The following is a 23834-nucleotide window of genomic DNA, read 5'->3' as shown; positions in this document are numbered from 1 at the left end:
GTTTTGCTGCAGGAGGGACTGGTCCACTTTACAGCATAGATGGCATCATGAAGAAAGAACATTATGTAGAAATACTGAAGCAACATCTCAAGTCAACAGCTAGGAAATTAAAACTTGGCCACAAATGGGTCTTCCAAACAGACCATGACCCTAAGTATACTGCCAAATTAGTTAAAATGTGCTTTAAGGACAACATATTGAATGTTTTGGAGTGGCCATCACAAAGCCCTGATCTCAATCCTATTTGTGAAAATTTGTGGGCAGAGTTGAAAAAGCTTGTGTGAGCAAGAGAGCCTACAAATCCACTTTGGTTACACCAATTCTATCAGGAGGAATAGGCCAAAATTCCTTCAAACTATTGTGAGAAGTTTATGGAAGGAGACTCAAAATATTTGACCAAAGTTATACAGTTTAAAAGCAAAAATATACCAAGGAAGTGCATGTAAACTGTTGAAAAAATTCTCAAAAAAACAAAAAAAAATCTCTAATTATTCTGGCATTTAGCAAATGTAAATGATTTAGGTAATCCTAACGGACCTAAAATAGTAAACGTTTAGTATGATTTACAATCAGACATTTAAAAAAAAATGGTTATGTTCCTTTTTTTAGAATGTATGTAAACTTGGTTTCACCTGCATTGTTTAGCGCGTATGTAAGGTGCGTCTAACATAATTTAATTCTGTGGAGTTTGCAAATTTTTTGCAATTGTCCCAGATTTCTGTAATATTTTTGTCAGATGAGACCGATCACATCAAGCTAGTTTCTGTTCTGAGAATGCGAGACGCACCACACTGCCCTTTTTGTTGACAAAAAGATGCATTTTTTTTTGCTAGGCAATAACTGAAACTGCTGTGTATTGTGTGTGAACGTTGCTGTTGATATTGTTATAATTGTAAAGGTCTTTGCACACTGAAGTCCAAGATTTAGATATGTTTTTTTTTTGTATTCTTATTGTATCTTATGTTCGATGTGTATTAATCAATCCATTCTCAAAAAACACAAAACAGCGGAGTCAGTTTCAGAGTCAATTTAAGCAGTGATTCTTTGTTTCCCTCTCTCTTCTCCAAAGTAGAAAAATAAAGAGGTATAGGCTGCATATTGTGTTCATTCAATACTGATAGAGAGGAAGGAGAGTTCAGCTTATTATCAAAATGCTGCACTGGATTATCCACAAATGCAAAGTTTATTTTAGGATATCAGTGAAATTTTGATACATTGCTTGTCATACTTCACACATTTACATACGCAAACAAATCCTGAACAGAGACTGGCAGTACCTACTGACATTATAATAGATAATGGACATGTTGACCTGTTGAAGCAATGGGCTGAAAGCAGACTATGCTTTCTATTATAATGTCTATGAGCAAGTCATCAAATGTATGGACACACACACACACCAAACAGCCGCAGGGCAGCAGAGGTGCACTAGTCACTGAATCCAGCATATAGGGGTTCTCAACTGTCTGCCACATTCTGACCTTACTTTATGCACTGTGTTTGTCATAAAGTTATCTGTAGCTCAAATGACAGCATTTTGTATTTAGCTTTTCACTTGTATGGTGGCTCTGAACTGTTAAAACACCTCTTAAAATGATTTTTTAGATGTGAAAAGCGAAAAAAAAATTTTTTATGACAGACAAAAGTTTCAGTGGCAGTGTGAAAATGAAACAACACGTGGTCAAATTCATTTATTTTTAACGTGCAGAAATTATTGAAGAAAATTTTGGATTTAGTGCGCAATAGACATGGGCTTTAGTTTTACAGTATTAGGGTATTGTCATTATTGCTCTAAAATAACTTTTTTTTTCTTTGTCAAAAGCAAGAACTTTTACCTTTTGCACACAATATATATTTTATTTCAAGAATCATTTATTATATTTTAGAACAGCATGTTTCTATACACAATATATATTTTATTTCAAGAAACATTTATAATATTTTAGAACAACATGTCAGGCTAAATAATTAAAAAAATCATTGGCTTCTTCTAACTTTAATAGTTTCAAAAATACAGATTTCTTTTCAAAGCATAAAAAAAGAAATAAGAAACATTTACAGATACCTTCGGAACGATATAAAAGAAAAATTTTTACTTTTCCAAACCACGATAAACCTTGAAACCGGTTATAATCCCATGCGTTACCCTAATACTTAGAAATATTGTTATATTCAACATTTGTGAAGTCAGCTTCGTATAACTCGAAACGCGACCACCTGTCTTTATTTTTAAAAGTCTATGGTTGCCTTGACAACACAAACACTGCTGTCATCTGCAGTGAATGAAAAGACACCACTTTTTTTTCAACTGCAGGTGCATATAATGCAACTGCAAAAACACGAGGTGCAGTAGGCTGTTAAAAAGTGAGGCGTGCAGGGTGCATAAACAGCAAGCAAATTGCCCACGGCCATTAAAAAACTATTTAAAAAAGGCCTCTGATTGCTAAAGGTGGTTTCAGTGTGATCAAGACCTCAGGACACGGTTTAAATGCTCATTTTTGTTTGCAGTTTTACATGTAAAAACAGTATTGATTATTGATTTTAAGATTTACGAATAGAATTTGCTCAAAATGTATAATATTATAGATGTGTGAATTTATGTGTATTTTCTCAGCAAAACAATAAAAGAAATACTTCACAATTTGTGAAAATTAGTCACAAAAGCCCCTTTCACACATATAGAGCTTTCCAGAAATATTGGGATCATGTTTGAACAGGCCATTTTTGAATATACCAGTAAATTCCCTCTAGCAATTTTTCCTGGAAAGTCAAGTTGTAACATTACGGGTAATGTGCTGGAATGCTGGTCTGTGTGAATGCAAAAGGAAAATAACCAGAAAGAGCACGTTCACGTTTAGAACATGCTGATGTGAGACATCTACTATAGCCGATCAGAACATTCAGACGCATTCACATCTGTGCTGGTTATGAAAATAAAAGCCTGTGAATATTTTTCCAGACACATTTAGTTGCTAGATGTTAGTCAGATAATTTTTCTTTGTTCCTTCCTTATGCCAACTGTGGAAATGCTTATGATAAACCGCTGTTTGTTTACTTTAAAGCTCTGCTTCAGTTGCTTGACGCGTGTTCATGTGAAGGAGTGCTTCGGTGAGTGCCAGCACACACATGTATTATACTGTACATCTCGACATGCAAAAGTGTTCCTCCTTGTATTTATCAAAGTAGTTCACAATATTCAATATCTATCCACAGAATAGACCAATTACCATGTTTGTAAACATTCAGGATCCGCGCGCAGGGAGGTGGCAGAAAGCAACCGGGAGCCCCAGCATTTACAGCGAGGGAATGACATCAGATGTGGTGCAAAGTTTGTTGTTGTCTTAGAAATAAGATATATTACTTACATATTATATATAATATTTACATAATGCTTACAGCATATTATAACAGCTTGTCACCCAGTGACAAGCACAGTGATTCAGCAAATTTAACGTTAAAGTGAACGACGTTCATCTGACAGCTCCATTTGCGATAGCTCCCTCCCAATGAATATTGGATTAAACGAAATGACCAAGCATTCAGCCCGAAATATACAATCTCAATGAAGCTTCAGTGATTTTACAAGAGAGAAGTTAAAGGTTTACAAGTCTTTGGATGCCAACAATGTTGTTCTTTGAGGTCATGTGCAATAAATATTGCTCCATGATGACCAGATTCAAGAGCTAAACACTGAGATTCCGCCTAGCCAAACACAAGGAAACAGACAGAGCTAACGATATACAAGCCCTGGGTAATTAATCACCAACACGCAAAACGACTGCATTCTGACAGTGAACTTCGGCAGGGTATGTGAACCTACACATAGAGGTAAAGTTGGTTTTATATTCGCACATTCAGACTTTCTCCTTAATAATATAATTTCATAAAAATATTATTTACAAACTCTAAATAGCGAAATCATATTAGCAACAGCCAATGACTAACAAAGTACAACATTGTTCACAGTCAAATAAACAGTGTTAATGATGTTTTCAAGTCACACTTGCAGGTTATTTCAGACCGAATATTCAAAGTGCCGTGGTAAACATTATGAGTGTGTCACAAGTTGTCACTGAATGAATGTGTAAATAATATAAAACTAAGTTTACCTTAATAAACTTTCACGTTTCATTCTTAGCATTCAGTGTCAGCAGTTTAATTAACCATATGTAACTGTTTTTGCTGAAATCATTTCTGTAATTAAAAACGAGTGATGTGTATGATTCAGCATAGCATGAACTGACCTGATATAACAGGAGAACTGCAGAGTCCAGCATTTCTAATTGGCTCCTCACTTCATTCAGCTCCCATTTAGCCAAAGACGTCTGCAGTCGGTATTAAAGCAGTGTGTGGTGTATGGTAAAAGTTAAGTTTTCTATTTTTGAACTCGAATTTGGCATCCTACCGCAAAACACGACATCTTTCCCATTGTAGCCTGTCTATTTTCTGCAACCGGGGACCCGTGTGACGTCATGTGTGACGTAGGTTGGTAATTGGTCTATTTGTAATGTAGTCAAGTGTGTAAACATTAAGCCTCGGTTCATGCTTCTGCCATTACTATTATGTTTACAAACACAAGTGCAGCCGTTTAGAGCTCATTTCTGGTTAATAATGCCAGAATTTACCGGTATTTTGGAATGGATGTTTGAATGTAAAAATTTAGGAACGTCCTTGTCTATGAGAACAGTGAAACTCTATATATTTTTGGGCAAAAATTAGTTCTCATTTTGAGATTTCCAATATTTTACAGTGTTGTCAAATTATTAAATAAGCAAATGATGTATAGTGGATAGTGGGTCGTTTAGGACATCTGGGATGCCTGTAATATCCCAAACTCTCTCTTCATCTTCAGTCTTCATTTCTCAAATAAATTGTGGGCTACGTTACACGCTATCCTAGCAACTGTTTCAGTTTGTTTGTAACCAGAGCAACACTGGAAGCATAGCAGTAACCACAAACCAATAAAAGGCTGAAGTGCATTGTGTTTTTGGTAACACCAGTATTTTGCCCGCTAACATGGGTGTGCATGTGTTTGTGTCCCATCCCAAATAGTTAACTGTTGTAATATTCCCTGCAGAGGTTATAAGCAGTCCTCGCTTGCAGCTACAGGGATAAACAGAGGTCTAGAAAGGTCATGATTACGCTCTCTAAGAAATGAGGTCACTGTTTCCAACCCCCTTCCTGTCCCGTTCAGACATTTCACACAACGGTTATTAATCTCGTCAAATAGCTTGCGTTTAACATTGAACTGTCCTGATAAAGGATTGAGTCGATTGACAGATGTGCGTTTTTGTGCCGTTCAATACTCCGTGGAGCTAAAATGGCTGGATGTTTGTTAGACAGGTGCAGTATTGATTTGTGTATGCAAGCATATTTGTAAGGAAGTTGGCAGAGAGATTACGGTTGGTGCATGTAGACGCGTGAGTGGTTTAACCACACATGCTTGTATCACCAGTTCCATGTCTGTGATATGAATGCGCTTACTGAAGCGTGAACGCTATCTTGTAATCACACACATACAATTGTTCAGACTTTGCTCTGATCAGATTTTTTTTCTCCTTTATAATAATAAAAAAAGGTCAAATATTTCTGAATAAAAGTATGGAAGGAAGTTTTGTTAAGCCAAGCATGTTTTTTTGTCATGAACGAAAGTAATTTAATTGCTAATACAAAAAAAGTACAACATTCTCTAAAATTTTGTAATGCGTTTTCTGCATATTAAAGTTAAAATAAAAAAAATAGTTTTAAATGCTAAAAGAATTGCATATTGCAGTATTTTTCAACAACGTTCATGGAGGACCACCAGCTCTGCACATTTTCCTTTCTCTTACACCTGATTAAGATCATCAGTTTATTAGCAGAGACTGAAAGACCTGTAATGGATTTGACTAACAAAGGAGACATCCAAAAACATGCAGTGTTGGTGGTCCTCCAGGAGCGTGGTTGAGAAACACTGGTGTATAATAGCTTGACAAAGGAGACAACCAAAACATGCAGTGTTGGTGGTCCTCCAGGAACGTGGTTGAGAAACACTGGCATACAGTGTAAAAAAAATTGATTCTCTGGTTATTACAAAAATTATTAGCTTTTTGCCCTATAAAAGTCTGAAATTACACTCATAATGGTCTTAAAAAGTCTTAAATTTGTTGTGATGAAACTTGTAGAAACTCTGAAAAGATAACTCTGAATGTTTTATAAAATTTCTTGAATAGTTTCATCTTATGGTATGAATGACATCTTTACATTAATCTTAATAGTCTATGAGGAAGCCTTGGAGCTTTAAAACACTTTTTGTTTCTTTCTTTTTTCATATCATAGTCATAATAATCGTTTGATTGTGCTCACCGTGTTTTGTTTTCTTCTGGCAGTATTATGCTTGACTTAGATAACAAAATAAAACCAGTGCTATCTTTGCTGCACATACCGTCTGTATTTTCAAATCCAATGGCCTTCATCTGTCATTGTGACCTGGCTACGTCTAAAATTCACTTGCTTTCAAAAAACTAAATTTAGTTTTTACTGCCCTGTGTTAGATAAATTTTCCTTATTATTCCTATTTATTTATTTATTTAGTAATGATTGTTTGAACATTGTTTGAACTCACATCCCAAGTCAAAGCTGATTGGCTGATTTTAGTCTAATGGCATTTTTGTGTGCTCTTATACATAAAAATAAAACTAAAAGGGTTAGTTCACCTAAAAATGTTTTAACTATGATTATAATAAGTTTGGTATGTGTTTTTCACATGGACTCCACTACAATATCATTCCAATCAATTATTTCCAGATGGAGTTATCACTAGAACTATCAAGGTGGTCTGTTGGAGCATTTTTGATTAACTTTGTTAAAATAAAACTCTTAAGACTATAACATCCTGACCTTTTCCTAAATATCTGTATATTCTAACATTTGCTATTTTATTGAAACTAGCAAATACAGAACATTTCTGAGTATTCCTACCTTTAATAGACATTTGCATGCATTTCAGCATCCACTACTTTTTCCTGTTCCTTTGAATATATGTGCCTCTGTTGCCTAGCAACTTTTTGCTAACAAAAACGTAACTGTACTTCAGACATCTTTCAAAACTTGCTTTTCTATTTGTCGGACAATGTGAGGTTTGCACCTTCGGGGGAGGTCTAGTAACTCATACACTAATATAGGCTATATCAGTGTTTTCCTATCCGTTTCTGGTGGCACACCAACAGTACAAATTGTCAATGTCTCTTTTATCTGACCCATTCACTTTAGCTTTTGGAGTCTCTTCTAATGTTCTAATTTGTTGATTCAGGTCTGTTTGACTATGAAGAGGTTGACTATGTGTACTGTTAGGGTGCCTTCAGGAACATAGCTTGGGAAACACTGGGCTATATATAGCAAAAAAAATAAATACATATATATATATTGATATTGAGATTTTGGGGGAAAAAATGACCTGACAAAAGTTCAATTCAGCACAGTTCAGTACTTAGGGCTGGGACACACCAAGCCAAGACCAAAATAATTAACACAGATAAAAACCAACAGTGTTGTTGGATCACTGTTGATTCCACCAGGACCAAAAAGCTACTTGTGAACACATCAAACAGACGACAGCTGACTGAAATGACGGCTCGAATTCTGCGTCTGTGTGAGAGGATGTGTCTTAAGTAATCGAAAGTAATCAGTTTTCTAAATCCACAAAAAATGAAAAAGCGAAAGATGAAATCCGCATAAACAAAGCAGTCAGTATTATCGAAATAATTGTCAGTCACCACAGAGGGATTCACTCATGCAAATATGTCTGATAATCTAATAATCCATATCATATCGTTTGTTAAAATAAGAAATGTATCGAATTTACAGCTGGTTTCTTGATATGAATTGTTTACTTGTGTACGTCACTTCAGTTTTCGTTCTCCTGCTCTGATTCATTGCTGAATAACCAATCAGAGCACTCTCTTCAGCTGATGCTGATTCTACATGTTGAATCAGGCCAACTCGATCCAACCAGAGGTGACCAGAGGTGGCCCGATGAAGCTCAGTGGTCGACTGTTGGCTTGGTATATCCCAGACTTCAGATGAAAGTTCAGAATGGCTGCTATGGCCATTATAGTTGTTGAAGAATTCTTTCAGTTCCAGTGTTAAGACATTTAGTGAAATTACAGTTAAAATCAGAATTATCAGCCCCCCTGTTTATTTTTCCCCCAATTTCTGTTTAACAGAGAGAAGATTTATTTTAATACATTTCTGAACTTAACAGTTTTAAAGGTTACATAGTTTACCCTCTTTTTTATGATTTAAAATTAATTTAAATTTTATTTTAATTTCTTAGTGCCAGTTTAGGTTCAATTCAACACACTACTCAGATGTTTTTATTATAATGTGTTAAAAAGTGTCATGTTGGGGCGTTTACACAGTTTGCTGTTTTAGGGGTGTGTTGCTTCACATGAAAATTATTTTCGGCTTCCCACCCAACGTAACAAGGGGGCGGAGCCAAAAGCTCCCACGCTCTGTGTTTGCGACAGACAGGCTGACAGACAGTCATAGAGAGAGAAGCTAAGCTAAGCTAGAATCAGCATTCAGCCGTACATGTACAACTCAGACACAGACCAAGCAGAGAGTACAAAATCATTTGTGTCTTTGTATAGTTTGTATAGTCTGGGTGTACAAGTGCCGAGCTTGTACACCGAGACTGATAACCACACACATACTGAACACGCCGCGCCACGCAAAAGGTACAACCAATAATTCGCGATAATGTGGAGAATATTGATCTTGTGTTGAGCCCAATGAGCCTTTTATCTAAAAATAGAGCAAGGGTGTTCCTTTTAGTGATATCGCTTTGACTCACATGCTGAAAATGGCGGATGTGAAACAAGAAACTGAGGATATGATCATGACGCGAGGCTGTCAATCAATATTGGTGGGCGGGGGGACCGCTCTCCTACGTAAAGTTGCGGTCGGTTTGAAAACTGCTTCAATTGGTCCACCGTTTTTATGTTGTTAAATTGAAAAAAAAAAAAAGACTGGGTGTTTATATCACCCCAATATGACGGTCTATACACTATATATACACACATGTCTGTCCAAACAGCTTGAAAGGTAGATTTTTTTTTACCATAGGTGCCCTTTAATAACTAATCTCTATTAACTGATTTATTTTATCTTTGCCATGATGACAGTAAATAATATTTTACTAGATATTTTTCAAGACACTTCTATACAGCTTAAAGTGTCATTTAAAGGCTTAACTAGGTAATTAGGTTGCCTAGGCAGAAAGGGTAATTAGGCAAGTTATTGTATATCGATGGTTTGTTCTGTAGAATATTGAAAAAAATAGAAATGAAGAAATATTATCAGGCATACTGTGAACATTTACTTGCTCTGTTAAACATTATTGGGAAATATTTCAAAAAGAAAAATAAATTAAAAGGGGGCAAATAATTGTACTGTAAAAAACAATATATATACTTGTATAACAATATATATACTTACTTATCTAATGATGCCTTCAGTAGTACTCATATGCTGTACTGAGCACTAACACTCACAAAAAGTTGTTTTGTACATGAAAGGTACCAATCAATATCAGGTGCAAACAAGGCCTAAAGTTTGCTAATCTCAATTCTTCATATTTGTCAGACAAAAAAATTTAAAATGAAATGAAAGCTCTCAGTAGGTAGGAAAGTATTTAGGACAACAACATGATCCTTCCAGTCACTTTCTAAAGGAGTGTCGACATTTTCCTTAGTTCAGACTGCATTAGCTAAGGACCTTTGATTTGTACAGTCAATATAAATTTCCCTTTAAATGCTTTCCTTTCACAGTAGGTGTCATTTTTTCTTACCCTCTGGCACAAGTTTAGATTAACACTGTGGTTACAACATGCTTCACATTCAAGAGGAGTTGAGGCATGTTTCTCTGACTAACCCATCGCTTTCTGTGTGCTCTGTGGAAACCACTTGAAACTCTAGGGCATTTTGGAATTTTTTTTCCTGTTTCCATATATATATTTTAATCCATCTCCCATCAAAATCATCTTCCTCTTATAACAAATTTACCCACAAGTCCCCAAAAGATGCTTTGAGACTTGGTAACTCTCACAAACTCAGTCCTGAGGTTTCCTGACAGAATAATAAATACTCTTCGGCTTAAGCAGTTGGTGATTATTTTGACATTGGCTTTGGAATAATCTGACGTAAGAAGAGGCAACAGTTGCCTGGCTTTTTCGTGACCCCTTAAAATCATCCAGAGGGCTTTCCCGCCAGCTGCTTTCTGCTGGATCCTCTTTACACAGGCAGTTTTAAGGATCATACATGAACTGTAGGATGTATTTAACTTAAATTTTAGTGCAGAACGTGACATAGCAAACACTGTGGTGAATTCTGACATTGGACTGGCATTTTGTTTTGTAGCGTTTGCTCTCTGTTATGTGCTGTCTAAATGTAAAGATGTTGACAGCACAGGCAGGCTGACGGCTGATTTTGGACAGGTTTGAGTGTAAAGGAGCTTCCGTGGTGTTGATTCGCTTCCTACAGCCCGTCAGGATCTCTGGATCTCAACTCTTGTGTTGCTAGGCAACTGATATTTTTATCTAGGTTTCATTTTCATGTCAGAATGTAATGCAGTCCATTATGATGGTATCTCGAATTGAAAAAGTTGAATTTAATATCCTTTCCTTGTCTTTTTATGTTGGAAAACAAGTAAAAAAGGAAATAACATTACTTTCCTTGTTTCTTTCTTACAGGAAAAGAGGCATAGAAGTTGTTCCGGTAAGTGGAGTTTATTTCAACACAAAAAGAATGGTTTATATTGGTATATTTATTGTGTAAAAAATGTGCCCAGATTTAGGTACAGTTGAAGTTAAAATTATTAGCCCCCCTACATTATTTGCTCCACTGTTTATTTTTTTTCCAATTTCTTTTTAAAGAAGAGAAGATTTTTTTCAACACATTTCCAATCATAATAGTTTTGATAACTCATGTCTGATAACTGATTTATTTTTTCTTTGCCATGATGACAGCAAATAATATTTGACTAGATATTTTTTGAGACACTTCTATACAGTTTATAGAGACATTAAAAGGCTTAACTAGGTTAATTAGGTTAACTAGGTAGGTTAGGGTAATTAGGCAAGTTATTGTATAATGATGGTCTGTTCTGTAGACTATTAAAAAATATAGCTTAAGGGGCTAATAATTTTAAGCTTAAAATGTTTTAAAAAAAAAATAAAAACTGCTTTTATTTTATGCGAAATAAAAAAAATAAGACTTTCTCCAGAAGAAAAAAATATCAGACATTAGAGCTGCACAATTAATCGTAAAAAGATTGCGATCTCGATTTGACCCCCTAGACGATCTTAATCCAGAATTTCTACGATTCTGTCAATCATATTTTCAAGTTCAGGAGAGAAGCAATGGTGGCTGCACAAGTCTTGGTTTACATACTTTGTTCAGCAACGTGGACACCTCCATGGTGTTGAAGAAGTCACATGCTGTATTCATAAGGTATAATTAACCCTAAAAATGTAATTTCTGTCCTCATGAAATGTATTTGCGACTGCAAAATCACACGTGACGTGAGCTGACTGTCAACTGTTACCACAGAGAGGGCAGGCGCGCACCTCTGAATTAAGTCTATTTTAGTGAACATAACCTGCATAGACAGTGAATTACAGGTTATAATGTTATAAATAACATTCAGTTTGTGGCACAATGTGATTGTTTGGGGGCCGCGAGAGAAGTGAACCGCTCATAGCAGTGAAAATGAAACCGAAAGCTCACACATGTTGCCAGATGTAGCTAACTGATTCCAGCCCAAAAAGTATCCAAAACCGGCCGAAATGCAAAAATACCCACCCAGTCTTCTGTATTCACGAAAATCAAGTCAGTGACGGATTTTAAGTGGGAAATTACAGATTGTTAGCATATGTCTCAAACACAATAATTCAACATCAGAATTTCCTTCATTAGCATTAATGACCAGGACAAATCTAAAGTCTGTTCAAGTCCACCATTCCAAGTCTATACAAAATTTAGCCTTTTAACCAACAGTGCAGCTACACAAAACCTATTGCTGTTTTACCACATGTTTGAGAATAACAATAACAATAGCCTACTCATGTTAACCTTTATTTTATGTCTAAAGAAACGTGAGAATATTGTGATCTTTATTTTAGGCAAAAAATCCTAATTCTCATTTTAGCCAGAATCGTGCAGCTCTATCAGACATACTGTGAAAATGTCCTTTCTTTGTTAAACATCATTTGGAAAATATTTAAAAAATAAAATTCAAAGGGGGGCTAATAATTCTGACTTCAACTGTATGTACTCCGTTTCTTCACAATGTATTTAGTTAAATTCAAAATATTGGAATTTTCCATAGATATGTGAACATTATTGTCAAAATTGACAACACAACAATTTGTCTGCCATCTTGGAAGTCAACAAGTCTTCAATAAATGAGAAATATCAATGAGTTCTTCCAAAACACATAAACATGATGCAGGGTCTGGTTGTAAAAACCAGTGAGGTTTAGATGTCAGAGGAATTGGGTGGCTTTTTAAAGATGGGAATGTTTTGCTTTGTTTTTTTATTTATAATTGCTTATAACTAACTTGAACTAATTTTATTTTTAATTCTTTTTGTTTTGTTTGTTTTGTTCTGTTTAATTTTTTGTTTTGTTCTATTATTTCTTATTTTATTTTATTTTGTTTTATTTACTTTTTTATTTAATTTAATTTTGTTTTATAAAATTTTTTGATTAAATTAAATTAAATTTTGTTTGATTTATTTTAAAAGATTTGTAAAAACATACGTAACCATGAAAGATGATATTCCTATTTGATAACCAGGAAACCAGCACACGAAAAACAAATGCTAGCTCTACATAACATTGTTTATATCTTGCACTTTGGTTGCTGAGAGACTTCTTTGTTGATGCGTAAACAATTCAAACAAAAGCTAACAGTATCTGTTTTGTTTCTTCAAAAGATGTAAAACGCTTTGTGAACCATGTGCTTTTACTGCCTTTTTAAAGAATTTTCACAGATACACTTACTTTTGCATGTAGCATAACTGGCTGTGTTAGCATTACTGCTATGACAATTCACCTGCTCCGGTTATTTTTTCAATTATTAATTAGATTAAAGATGTTCTCTTTTTGGATAAATGTAAAGACTTTTTTCAATTGAAAACTAATTTTCCAGTAGTTAATACTTATGGCTTCTGGCATATACCAAGCTCTAAGAACCTCTGCACTTTAGAGTAGGTCTGTCTTGAAAGGTTTATAGTGTAATTTAATATTAGCTTACAGTAGAAGTGGAAAGATGTGTTGGGAATGCAGTTGTTTGCATATTTGAGTGGACAGATGAACTGAATACGTGAATGTAATGGTCAGGGCCTGTTGATAATTTCAGTATCTGAGGCATCATTTCTTAATTTCCTAGGAAATTGAGCAGGTGTTTAGTGGCAAAAAGGTGCTAAACACAAAATATTTATGTCTTGTTCTGTTCAGTTTATACTTGAGAGCGGAAAGTAAGGTTAGCTTGTTTTTGTTAGAGATACTGTTTTGATAGCGAGGTCCAAATTGTTCCCATTGGTTTTGGCTAAGCCTGCTAATGTTAACATTTGAACATTCAACAAACCCAAGGACTTAAAAACATTCCTTTCGCAGAGAGACCACAGCAAAAACCTGCCTTAATTTAGCAAATGACAACAGTGAATGAGAGCCTTTTGAAGCTCTGACCTGGATCTTAATGTTAAATGGTTATGTTAACTATTGAGTGTCATGTGTCTAAAGGCCCGTGCACACCAAGATGTTTTTTTGTTCGCGTTTTCTGTCGACGTTTAACGCCTTATGACTATATGAAGGCCGTCAAAGTGTTTGTGCACACCAACGTGCAAAACGTCAGGCGCAAAAGCGTCATTTGAAAAAAACGCCATACGCTCGTTTTTTGTTTTGATGCGCCAAGTCAAAACCTTCTCCACCAATCAGATTGTCACTTTTGTTCACGTGCACGGAGCTGCTGAAGTTACAGTAAACAGCACTTGAGGCACTCAAGAGCAAAACTGTCAATGCGAGCTCACATTAAAGAAAATGCCCAGAGGCGAAATGAACGTTTAGCTGCTTATTGCTCTTGTGAACAATAATCATTTCTTCATTACTAGAGCTGGAGCTGCTGCTTGAACCATCCATGCTTGTGCGAGTCACCAGTAACTTTCTTGTGTGTTATAAGCGGGTGTTGGAAGCCTAAAGTTGTGTAGCGCCACAACTTTAGGAGCCTTTTGTGATTTTTAAGGTCAACTTTTTTTTGGAGAACATAGTTTCTCCAAAGGTTTCATTACCACTTTTCTGGCAGAACACAAAGTTTGAACAAAAATAGTATGAGGACTTGCGCTAGCAGCAATTCAGAACAACGTAACATCTTAAAAATGTAATTGTCTCATTTCGAGTTCTCAGCAGCGTCATCGCTTCATGAGCGGTTTTGACATTCAGTGTAATCAGGGTCACATCAATGCATGAATATATCTAAAAACTGAGCAGTCCCTCGAGAACGACCTCACTTCTCTTTATTTAAGTGTGGGAAAAACAAAGGCAGGAATCTCTGGTGAATTAATAGCCCAGTTTCTTGGAATTGCTTTCACCACACACACATTGACTCGAACACATATTTTTCAGAACCTTCCTTCCACTGTTGTCTCTTATTCTTAAAGGGGTAGTTATTTTAAAAATGAAAATTCTATCATTGTATGTATTCTATTGACATTTATTGAATGGATACAACACAATCTTCTTGTTTTAACATGAATGTAATAAATTATTAATTGCTACTGTTTGGTTTGGGTTTTTACAGTAAAATACAGCTTAAATTTCCTTTCTGTGAATGGAATGAATACTTTTACACACAAAAAAATGCAAGCACAATGTTTCAAAGTATAACAGTAAAGTTTTTATAATATTGACTATTTTATTAAAGGATTCTGAAAAAAAACATTTATAGAGAAAATAATGACATATTAAAACAATTAACAAATACATGACAGAGGTTTGTGATACAACAATTACAGAAAAGCATTATTTAAATCCTTGATTTCTATGGAGCGGAACAAATCAGCCATTGCACAGTTGAGTAGACAGGCTTAAACAAAAATATGATTTGCATATTTTTCTTGGGGAAAAAAAAAATTGTATTTGAATTTTGTTTGGTATAATTTGTATCTTAATTTGAATGTTTTTTTTGTATATTATCCTCTAGATAAACACGAGTAATGACTAACATCTGAGGTGAAGTTTTTTAAAACCAGTCCACTATATGCTTCAGCGCAAACTGGTTTGTTAAATAAAATAAAATCTAGCTTAAATAAAATTAAAGTGAAATATTTACTATATTAAACGTATCCTATATTAAACTGTTTTCATTGTTAATGACAAAATCATCCATTGCTGGTGAGTTTCAATTCAATTAGTTTAATCAAGTAATTTCAATAAGCAAGACAGGCTTTTACAATGTATTAGCAGCACTGAACATGTTTTCAGATTACAGTCTGTCAAATAAAATAGCTTAAAACACTTTAATATTTTAGAGAAAGTAGTTAAAGTTTGCATAATCAATGATTAAGCTTATCCACTCGTGACCCATCCATGCAGCCTGTATTTTGAGTACCTGACCTGCGGATTGAAGGCAGCACCTGTGTATATAACTGAGAAATGTGCTCCTTGTGCAGCGTCACTCACGTGACAACGCTTCATGAAGATGGGAAAATATTCAACATGCTAGACCTAATTTCTGCGGTGGTCTAGTAAGGCGTCACAGACATGGTTTTGGTTGTCATAAACTAAGCCATATTACAAGAAAAGAAACAATTGAATCTTGTGGCACGACACCCATTTTTTCGTTTACGACTTCCCAAGAAACCCTGCGTCAAGGTAATTGTATGAAACGGACAAAATCATGTGATGTGACCGGGGATTTAAACCATTCAATTTCATTCAACCATAAAAATGTGCTGTAGGTGATCTGCAAAAATGCTAACCATTAGCATAATATCTTTGAAACACAGTCTCTCCCCTGCTGTCCAAAGCCACGTCTCCTGAAATCACAAATGCGCATCGAAAAGATGACAGTAGACTATCCAGATCTTGTCATTCGCCAGTTAGAAAACATTATAGTACTTTATAATACTACAATTCTGAAAAAAAAACTGTATTATATCTAGCACGTTTTCAGTTGTTTAGCAAGCAAAACTTGTCGTAATGTGCAACATTTAATGCATGCAAAGATCGCTGGTCTCTCTGTCTCACATGCTTTGTCCTAAAGCGATTACTGGATATTTAGTGTTTGGCTAGCGGGGTGCAAGAATTACATGTATAACAAAGCCAAACTTACATGCTACTTCAGTCCGAATATTCAGAGTAGCATGGTAAACAATATCGGGAGGACGTCACAGGTTGTCAATGTTCAAAAATAAACTAATGTGAATATAAAACCAACTTTATCTCAGTAAAGCAGGCTAGGCGGAATACTGATTTTTTCTTATGTTTTGTTGTTAAACTTAATAAAAATCTACATTATCGATCTTATGAAACTGAAAATAGTCAGATCAATCTATCGCTGGAAGATTTCAGTGGCTGAACAACAATTCTGCGCATATAACCCATTCTAAATGCAACTAATTTTACAAAGCTTTGCGTGACTGAAATATTTTCTAAAAGAAATACTTCAGCCATGATGTCATCCTTCCTCCAGCATAGTAACTCCAATATTGATTCAGGATTTTAAAGTTTTACTTCAGCATTTGTTTTTTACTGCTGTCGCACTTTCTCTCGGATCTGTCAGCGTAAATAGGGATGCGCAGATATACAATACTACATTTGTTGACATACAGTTTGGGCTACTTATCAGAATTATGGGAATTGTCGGCCTGACAATATTTAATTGGATGAACATTTTTTAGTCTTACACCTTACTGGGAATATAAAAACATATATGCATACATTTAGATCATTTACTTTAATCTTTACTATTGGAATGTAAAGAGACTTTCAACCAGCACAACAAAACATGTTTCTGAAGACAATCATCTACTGCACCTTTAATTGATTTGTGTCGAAACAACAGAAAACAGGATTTCTGTGGGGTTTTAAAACGTCTTAAAATTTCTTAAATACCAAAATCTACATTTTAGGCTTTAAAAAGTCTTAAATTTAGTGAAATATTGTGTTGTAGGTCTTAAATATTTTTTCAACAATTTTTTCCCTTTGTTCATGTAAAGCTACCCAATCTGGCCTAAACCCATGTAATCATCAACAGTCCATCTCAATAAAACTTTTTATTTAACATTTTAAATCCTATTTATCATAGTGGTTTAATTATTTTACTTACAATAACATTTGTTGTATTGTATTAAGTGCTCCATGTATTTACTGCTAAGGACACCAACCAGGGCAGATTGTTTAGATTTAGATTTAGTTTATTATAGTTTTTAAAATATAATATAATATAATATAATATAATATAATATAATATAATACAATACAATACAATACAATACAATACAATACAATACAATACAATACAATACAATACAATACAATATAATATAATATAATATAATATAACTATATTTTTATTTTATTTTATTTTAAAGAAAATTTATGTTGGAAAAAAGTTTGATACAAGTAGAGCTTACCTGTTTTTACACAATATTTAAAATACTTTGATAAGAAATATCTAAAATATAATTTTTTTTACTATATATTTATAGTTTGTATTACTAAATGTGTTAAATAATAATAGATATTTTTTGATGGGTCAAATAAAAATCTCTTTCATCTGGGCCGTTTAAAAAATTCCTTAGCCTTTATCCCTTTATGAGTCTAAAATTACATTCATATTGTTGTTAAAAATGTCTTAAAGACATTTTCTGGTGAAACCTGCAGAAATCCTGATTAAAGGTTACAAATGTTGTTGCTGTTATAAAAATCTGGTAATTTCTTTTTTTTCAGACTGCTTTTGTCAGCCAATCTTGCTAAGTCAATGTAATTTAGTAAAGTTGTAATACATTCAACCACATTAACCTGAACAATGACTTCATCAGGCTCATTTCCTCGCTAAACGCTTTATGATTCATCGTTAATTCTGCAGCTTTGAGTCTGTGAGGCTCCATTAGGAGGAAGAACATTTCCTGTTTCTTTCAAATGCACTGGTCCATGAAGAATCCTCTCAATCCATTTTTCTTTTTCTTTTTCGGGGCTTCGATGCATTTGTATGGTCATAATGGGATGAATCCTATAGTCAAATACCTTGTTTTATCATTTTAGCCATTTGCTCTGGTGGTCTTTATGTGGTTCTTACATACTCAAGGGTACTTATCTCCTCTCTCAGTCTGCTTTTATTCTAATTCCCTCCTAAAATGGATCCATCAGACATGAATGCTGCCTGGGAAGAGTGTCAATATTTCATGAATGAGGGATGATTAAAGAGTGATGACATCATCAGGGATACATTTGCCCCCTCTGCCTCTGCTTCTTTCCTCAGTTCGAGGATGTTTTATTGTTTAAATGGTGTCACTAGGTACATTGTACTAAAATTTGTATTAATTTTTTAATAAAGTACACTTATTATGTAGGTTGTACTTGCACTTGTGCATAATATAGTGTCATTTAATTACAGCTTTTCAGTGAATACATGTATAATTGCACTATACAATCTATCCTTGAACCTACACAAATAACACCAAACCTGCACTGTAAAATATCTGTTAATTAACAGTTTCTGTATTTTGTGATTTCCGTTAAGTATGTACAATTCTGAATTGCATAATCGCAATTTGATCTCTGCTCTGTCGACTTTTGAGGTTGAAACTTCAGTCTCAAAGTGACTGTTATCGACATTTTAGTAGTTTGAAATAATGCAATGTGTAAGAAATAATATAGAGAGAAATAAGTCTGTAAAATAACAGAAAATGTACTAGCAGTTTATTACAAGGTTTATTTAAAGAGCCTTTATTATGCATCATAATAGGTCATATTTTGGTTTTGGAGCTCTCCAACAATAGGGTTCAGAGACGCAGAGAAATGCCCACCATGGTTATGAAGTATCCAGAGTAGAGACTATATGTGTGAGTCAAATGCAGTTAAAGGAGACACTTAGTCAAGTTTACCTTATTTTGTACATTGAATTCCACTTTAATTAAAATATATGAAACAAACTCTATTAATGTAACTATTTAGCAGAAAACGGCATGTTTTACTATAGATTTTAGACTTTGGGCACCGCCATCTTGGAATGTCGCTGTGACTGACGTCACAGGGTTGGTTCTGTTCCCTCAACTGAACAGATACAGTGGAAGTAATGGAGACTATAAAGTCTAATTTAACCCAATGTGTGAAGTTGTGGGTGTGGAGCTGGTGCAAATACAAGCATCAGATGTGTTTCTAATATAAAAGTAAATATATATTTATTCTATTTTTCCCTTTTAAATACTGATCATTTGATGCGCTTTGATTCACCATCTGTTAGGCTGCCTCAATGCCTATCTGTGATTGTAACGAAAGGAACATAGACTGGACAGCCTAATTTAACCCAATGCATAAAGTTGTGGACGTGCATCGCAGAGCTGGTGCAAATACAACAAATATAAGCATGTTTTATGTTGTTTATTTTTCTTTTGTTAAAACTTTTTATTTGATGCACTTTGGTCCATTCTCTTATGCTGCTCCAGCACTGCCTGACGAAAAGATTTACATTCAGATTAATGCAACTATTAAAATCATACATGACTTCACGCCTTACTAAGTCACGTCTGTGTGGATTATGTCAAGACATGTTCCCTTTACAAGTCGATCAACTCTATCTCTCAACATTTATGAAGGACATAAAACCTGCCATAAGAAACACTGCGCCAATCTTACTTTTGTTTGAACACGAGCAGAGGCGAGTGGCTGTAGTAGTAAAATGTGAAAGTACGCGCCCCCATTACATCAGCACTGGACTTGGTTGAAACCACTGGCAGCATAATACAGAGAGTGACTTATTATTGACATAATTACTCACATCAAACATTTATTTATCATAATTATACTTTCTCTCTATGAGAGTACCGCCATCTAAAAAAGCTATTCATTTTATTAAAAAATTATTCAGGATGAACAATCTTTGAATGCAAAGAATAAAAGACAGATTAAATAGATCTCTTATTAAAAAAAACAAACAAACTCATATTCAGAAAAGTAGTTCTTTCTTTTTTGATTTGTTTATTAAGAAAATAAAAGGAAAACATGCATGTACAGTTGAAGTCAAAAATATTTGTGAAATTAGCATTCTTTTTCAAATATTTATATGTATTTTTTCTCCCACACGCAATGTTTTTGTTGATCTGACCACAAGTGGACGATGCTAAATAAAGCTAAATAAAACTTTCTTTTACAATGTCAATAGGATACAGATGAGTTGTAACTATATATTGAAGGACAGGATATTTAAGTCAGAAGCAGTCAAGTAAAAATCTAAATTACTGCTGTAAATTTTTACTGAATTGAGTACAAGCAACAAGCAAAACTAACATCAAAATCAAAGTATCTAAATACAAACCTGTTTAAAGGAGCACAATACAAGCTTCAAGGCATTATAAATAACTGTAAAATTGTCTATAATATATGGTACAAAAACTAAAGTACTTATGACTTAATGTTCTATCGAATATCGCACAATAAATAAGCAACTGTAGGATATATTTTACAAAATAGTTACAAAATTTACACTTTAAAATGTTCTTTGATCAAGTAGTCCAGACAGCATATGTTTTAGGTCATTGTAACTTACTAAATTAAGTTAATCATGTTGTAACTTAATTGTATAAGTTAAACAAGCAGTTTTAAGTCAGGTTAACATAATATAAGTTCAATGGACTCAAAGTTAATTTGATTCAGCTTAAAAATTTAAGGAAACCAGAATTTACAGTTACACTTTTGCCAGCATTGTGTGACTAATCTAACCCTAACCCTATATTTTGCAGTGCAGTGTGTATCTTTGGGTCTTATGTAAAAAATTTTTTCTTTTATTTCGACATAGTCACTTTATTAATCTTGGGTCGCTACAGTGGAATGAACCTCCAGCTTATCCAGCATATGCTTTACGCAGCAGATTACCTTCTAGCTGCAACCCATCACTGGGAAACATCCATACACACTTATTTACAGACATAAACTACGGACTTGGGGAGGGGAAACCAGTCCGGGGGAAACCCACGTGAACATGGGGAGAACATGCAAACTCCACACAGAAATGCCAACTGACTCCGCCGAGGCTCGAACAAGCAAGCTTCTTGCAGTGAGTTAAGCGTGCTACCCTTAGTAGTGCCCTGGGGTCTTATGTGTTTAAGCATATCTCTACAATTTCTAATCTCACTGGACTGCTGGAGAACACACTTATAAACTCAATTGAAATTATTGAAGTAATATAGCTGTGACCAGTACTGTGAATGAGAAAGATGCTTTCAGTTTCGAATTTTAATATTCATTGTCCAGCTCGAATAAAAGTTTATTATTATAAAACTTTATTAATATAGTCGTTAGCATATCACACCAAAAAAAAAATACTCTGATCACCCTCTGAGTAATATCAACATGATGGACAGCATTCAGATAGCCCAAGCTCAGTTTAAACCACTTCTCTGATCTAGCAATTATGTTTAATGTGTATTGTAAGGTTCCAGGAGCAGCATGCAAGCACTGAATCTCTATTGAAAATACTGTGGTAAAATACATGTCCATGTAACACATGGCACGGAACAATATAATTTAATGCAGTGCTTTTTGTCCAGTGTGAGACCCACTTAATATCGCATCTCAAACAGGCAGTGAATATTACTGATTTTAAACCAACAATATTTTGAATGTGGTGAGTTTATGATGGTACGGCAGTCCACCGGAAACGTCTGAGCTGGTTTATTAAAATTAAAAGTTCACATTTATATAACCTACTTGTGGCATATCACATTTTGTCTACGCTTTTTTTTTGTTATAAATATGCACCCTCTAGAAAATTACATAATGTATTACATTGGAATGTGAAATTTTATCGCAGTTGCTATGGTGCTAATATCAACACTATGGCACAAGTATCAAATAAATATACATTTGCAAAATGAACAATACAATTGGGTGATCTTCACAAACAGATATCTGATGAAAAAAGACAAAAGTTGCTCGTCAGTCTAAATTTGTCTTGCAACCACTGTCAAAATCAGCCTGCAGACCGTAATGCACTTCCTCATGGGTATTTCCTGTGGTTCCTAATGCCTGGCTTTTAAATCACCTCTCGTCCTGATGATTTTAACTCTGACTGACAGCGTCTGAACCTTGCTGGCTAAACTATTCATCTAAATTCATCTTTGGCTTGTAGTTGCGCATGCCTCACTCTGCCAGCCATCTGCGGGCATGAGTCATCATCAGTGTCTGACCTCCGCCTGCTCATTTCTGCCATCCGCTGTCAGTGGGCTTTATACTAATCACTGAAGGAATATGACAATTGGTAAAAATGTATTGATTCTTTATTTTTTATATACATTTTTTGGGGGTTTTAACCTATATTTATAGGATGGTGTAGTGTGGAGACAGGAAAGCATAGAGCAGAGAGAGGGGGAAGAATCTGCAAAGGGAGCCAGGACTTGAACTCTAGTCACCTTGAGCACCTCTGTGCTATATGTTGATGCACTAACCACTACTCTATTAGCACTAGAGGTCTACATTTCCAAATTTTCAAATAAAATGCAGTAGCGGTTGGTAGCTACTTTGAACAAGAGTGGCCGATCTAACAATATAGTGCTTCCAAGAGATTGAGAGAGAAAGCGCGAGCGAGCGAGAAAGCAAGCACGTGCATCCGCCGTGATCAGTAGCATCAAGATAGTATCAGTGACGATCAGTGATAGTAGGGTGTTTTTTGGTAGGGATTTTGAATCTCTAAATTTTACATTGTTCCTTGCCCCAATATGTACCTGCTATGTGTATAGAAATTATACTGAATGATATATGAAACACTATCGGTAGTTGGCAAAAATATTGAGTGGATATGTTTGCAAATCTGACTTTGAAAGTGTCAGTGCCTCACCAGCCACAATCCTCACCGCACGTCATGCGGCACTCATTTCTCATCACAAATGAGCAAACAAAACTGACGTTTAGCCTACAATCCTTGCACAAACTACAGTTTTATCTGTTATCGCTCTTTTTTAGTAGTACCCATTTTTAAAACCAGATCTAAATTTAGTCAAGACACCAGGTGAACAAAGGCTGAATATACAGCGGGAGCAGTCGGTTGCGGAGTAAAACCTAGCAGAAGCTGACGGGAGCAGGACTAAAAATTCAGTCTGTTTTGAAAATAATGTTAGGCTTCATAGGTTACACGTTAACCATACATCACAATAGCATGTTATACATCAAATAGCATGTTAACAATAGCATCATGAGCATATCAAATTAAAGCATTCCAAAGCAGAATGAGACATCACAGCTTATGTATTGCCTCGAGGAGCAATCAAACAGACAGATATTTGTTTAGTTACTTGTGTCTCAGTTGGTGTTAAGCATCATGAATAACTGATTGGTCATGTCTCCACACATAACCTGGAGGAAAGATAGTGGCACCCATCAGAGAGTGAATGATTTGATAATAATATAGTACCTTTAAAGAGGTTTATGTACATTATTTGTTAGTGATTTTTTTTTCTGTGTTGAAAGAAAAAATCAGTTAAAGGAAAAAAATATAAATAAGTTGGTGCATCCATACAATATACACTACAGTTTAGTACTTTCTCAGAATTAAAGATACAAGGGCTGTCACTGGTACCTTT

At 34.8% G+C, this 23834-nt stretch overlaps 1 protein-coding gene across 2 annotated transcripts in view; it reads left to right on the top strand.

The window, feature by feature from the left end:
- itpk1b (inositol-tetrakisphosphate 1-kinase b) overlaps nt 1-23834 on the top strand; it is a 106212-nt gene that overhangs the window by 22843 nt on the left and 59535 nt on the right. For both annotated transcript variants that reach the window (XM_087290993.1, XM_087290994.1), the window contains exon 3: nt 10730-10754. In XM_087290993.1, coding sequence (XP_087147119.1) covers nt 10730-10754 — 25 coding nt within the window. The remainder of the gene's footprint in view (nt 1-10729; nt 10755-23834) is intronic.

Source organism: Danio rerio, chromosome 17, assembly GCF_052040795.2.
Source record: "Danio rerio strain M-AB ecotype USA chromosome 17, GRCz13ab, whole genome shotgun sequence".
Classification (NCBI taxonomy): Eukaryota; Metazoa; Chordata; class Actinopteri; order Cypriniformes; family Danionidae; genus Danio; species Danio rerio.
Note: the sequence above shows the minus strand (reverse complement) of the source record. Positions and strands in the feature narration are given on the sequence as shown.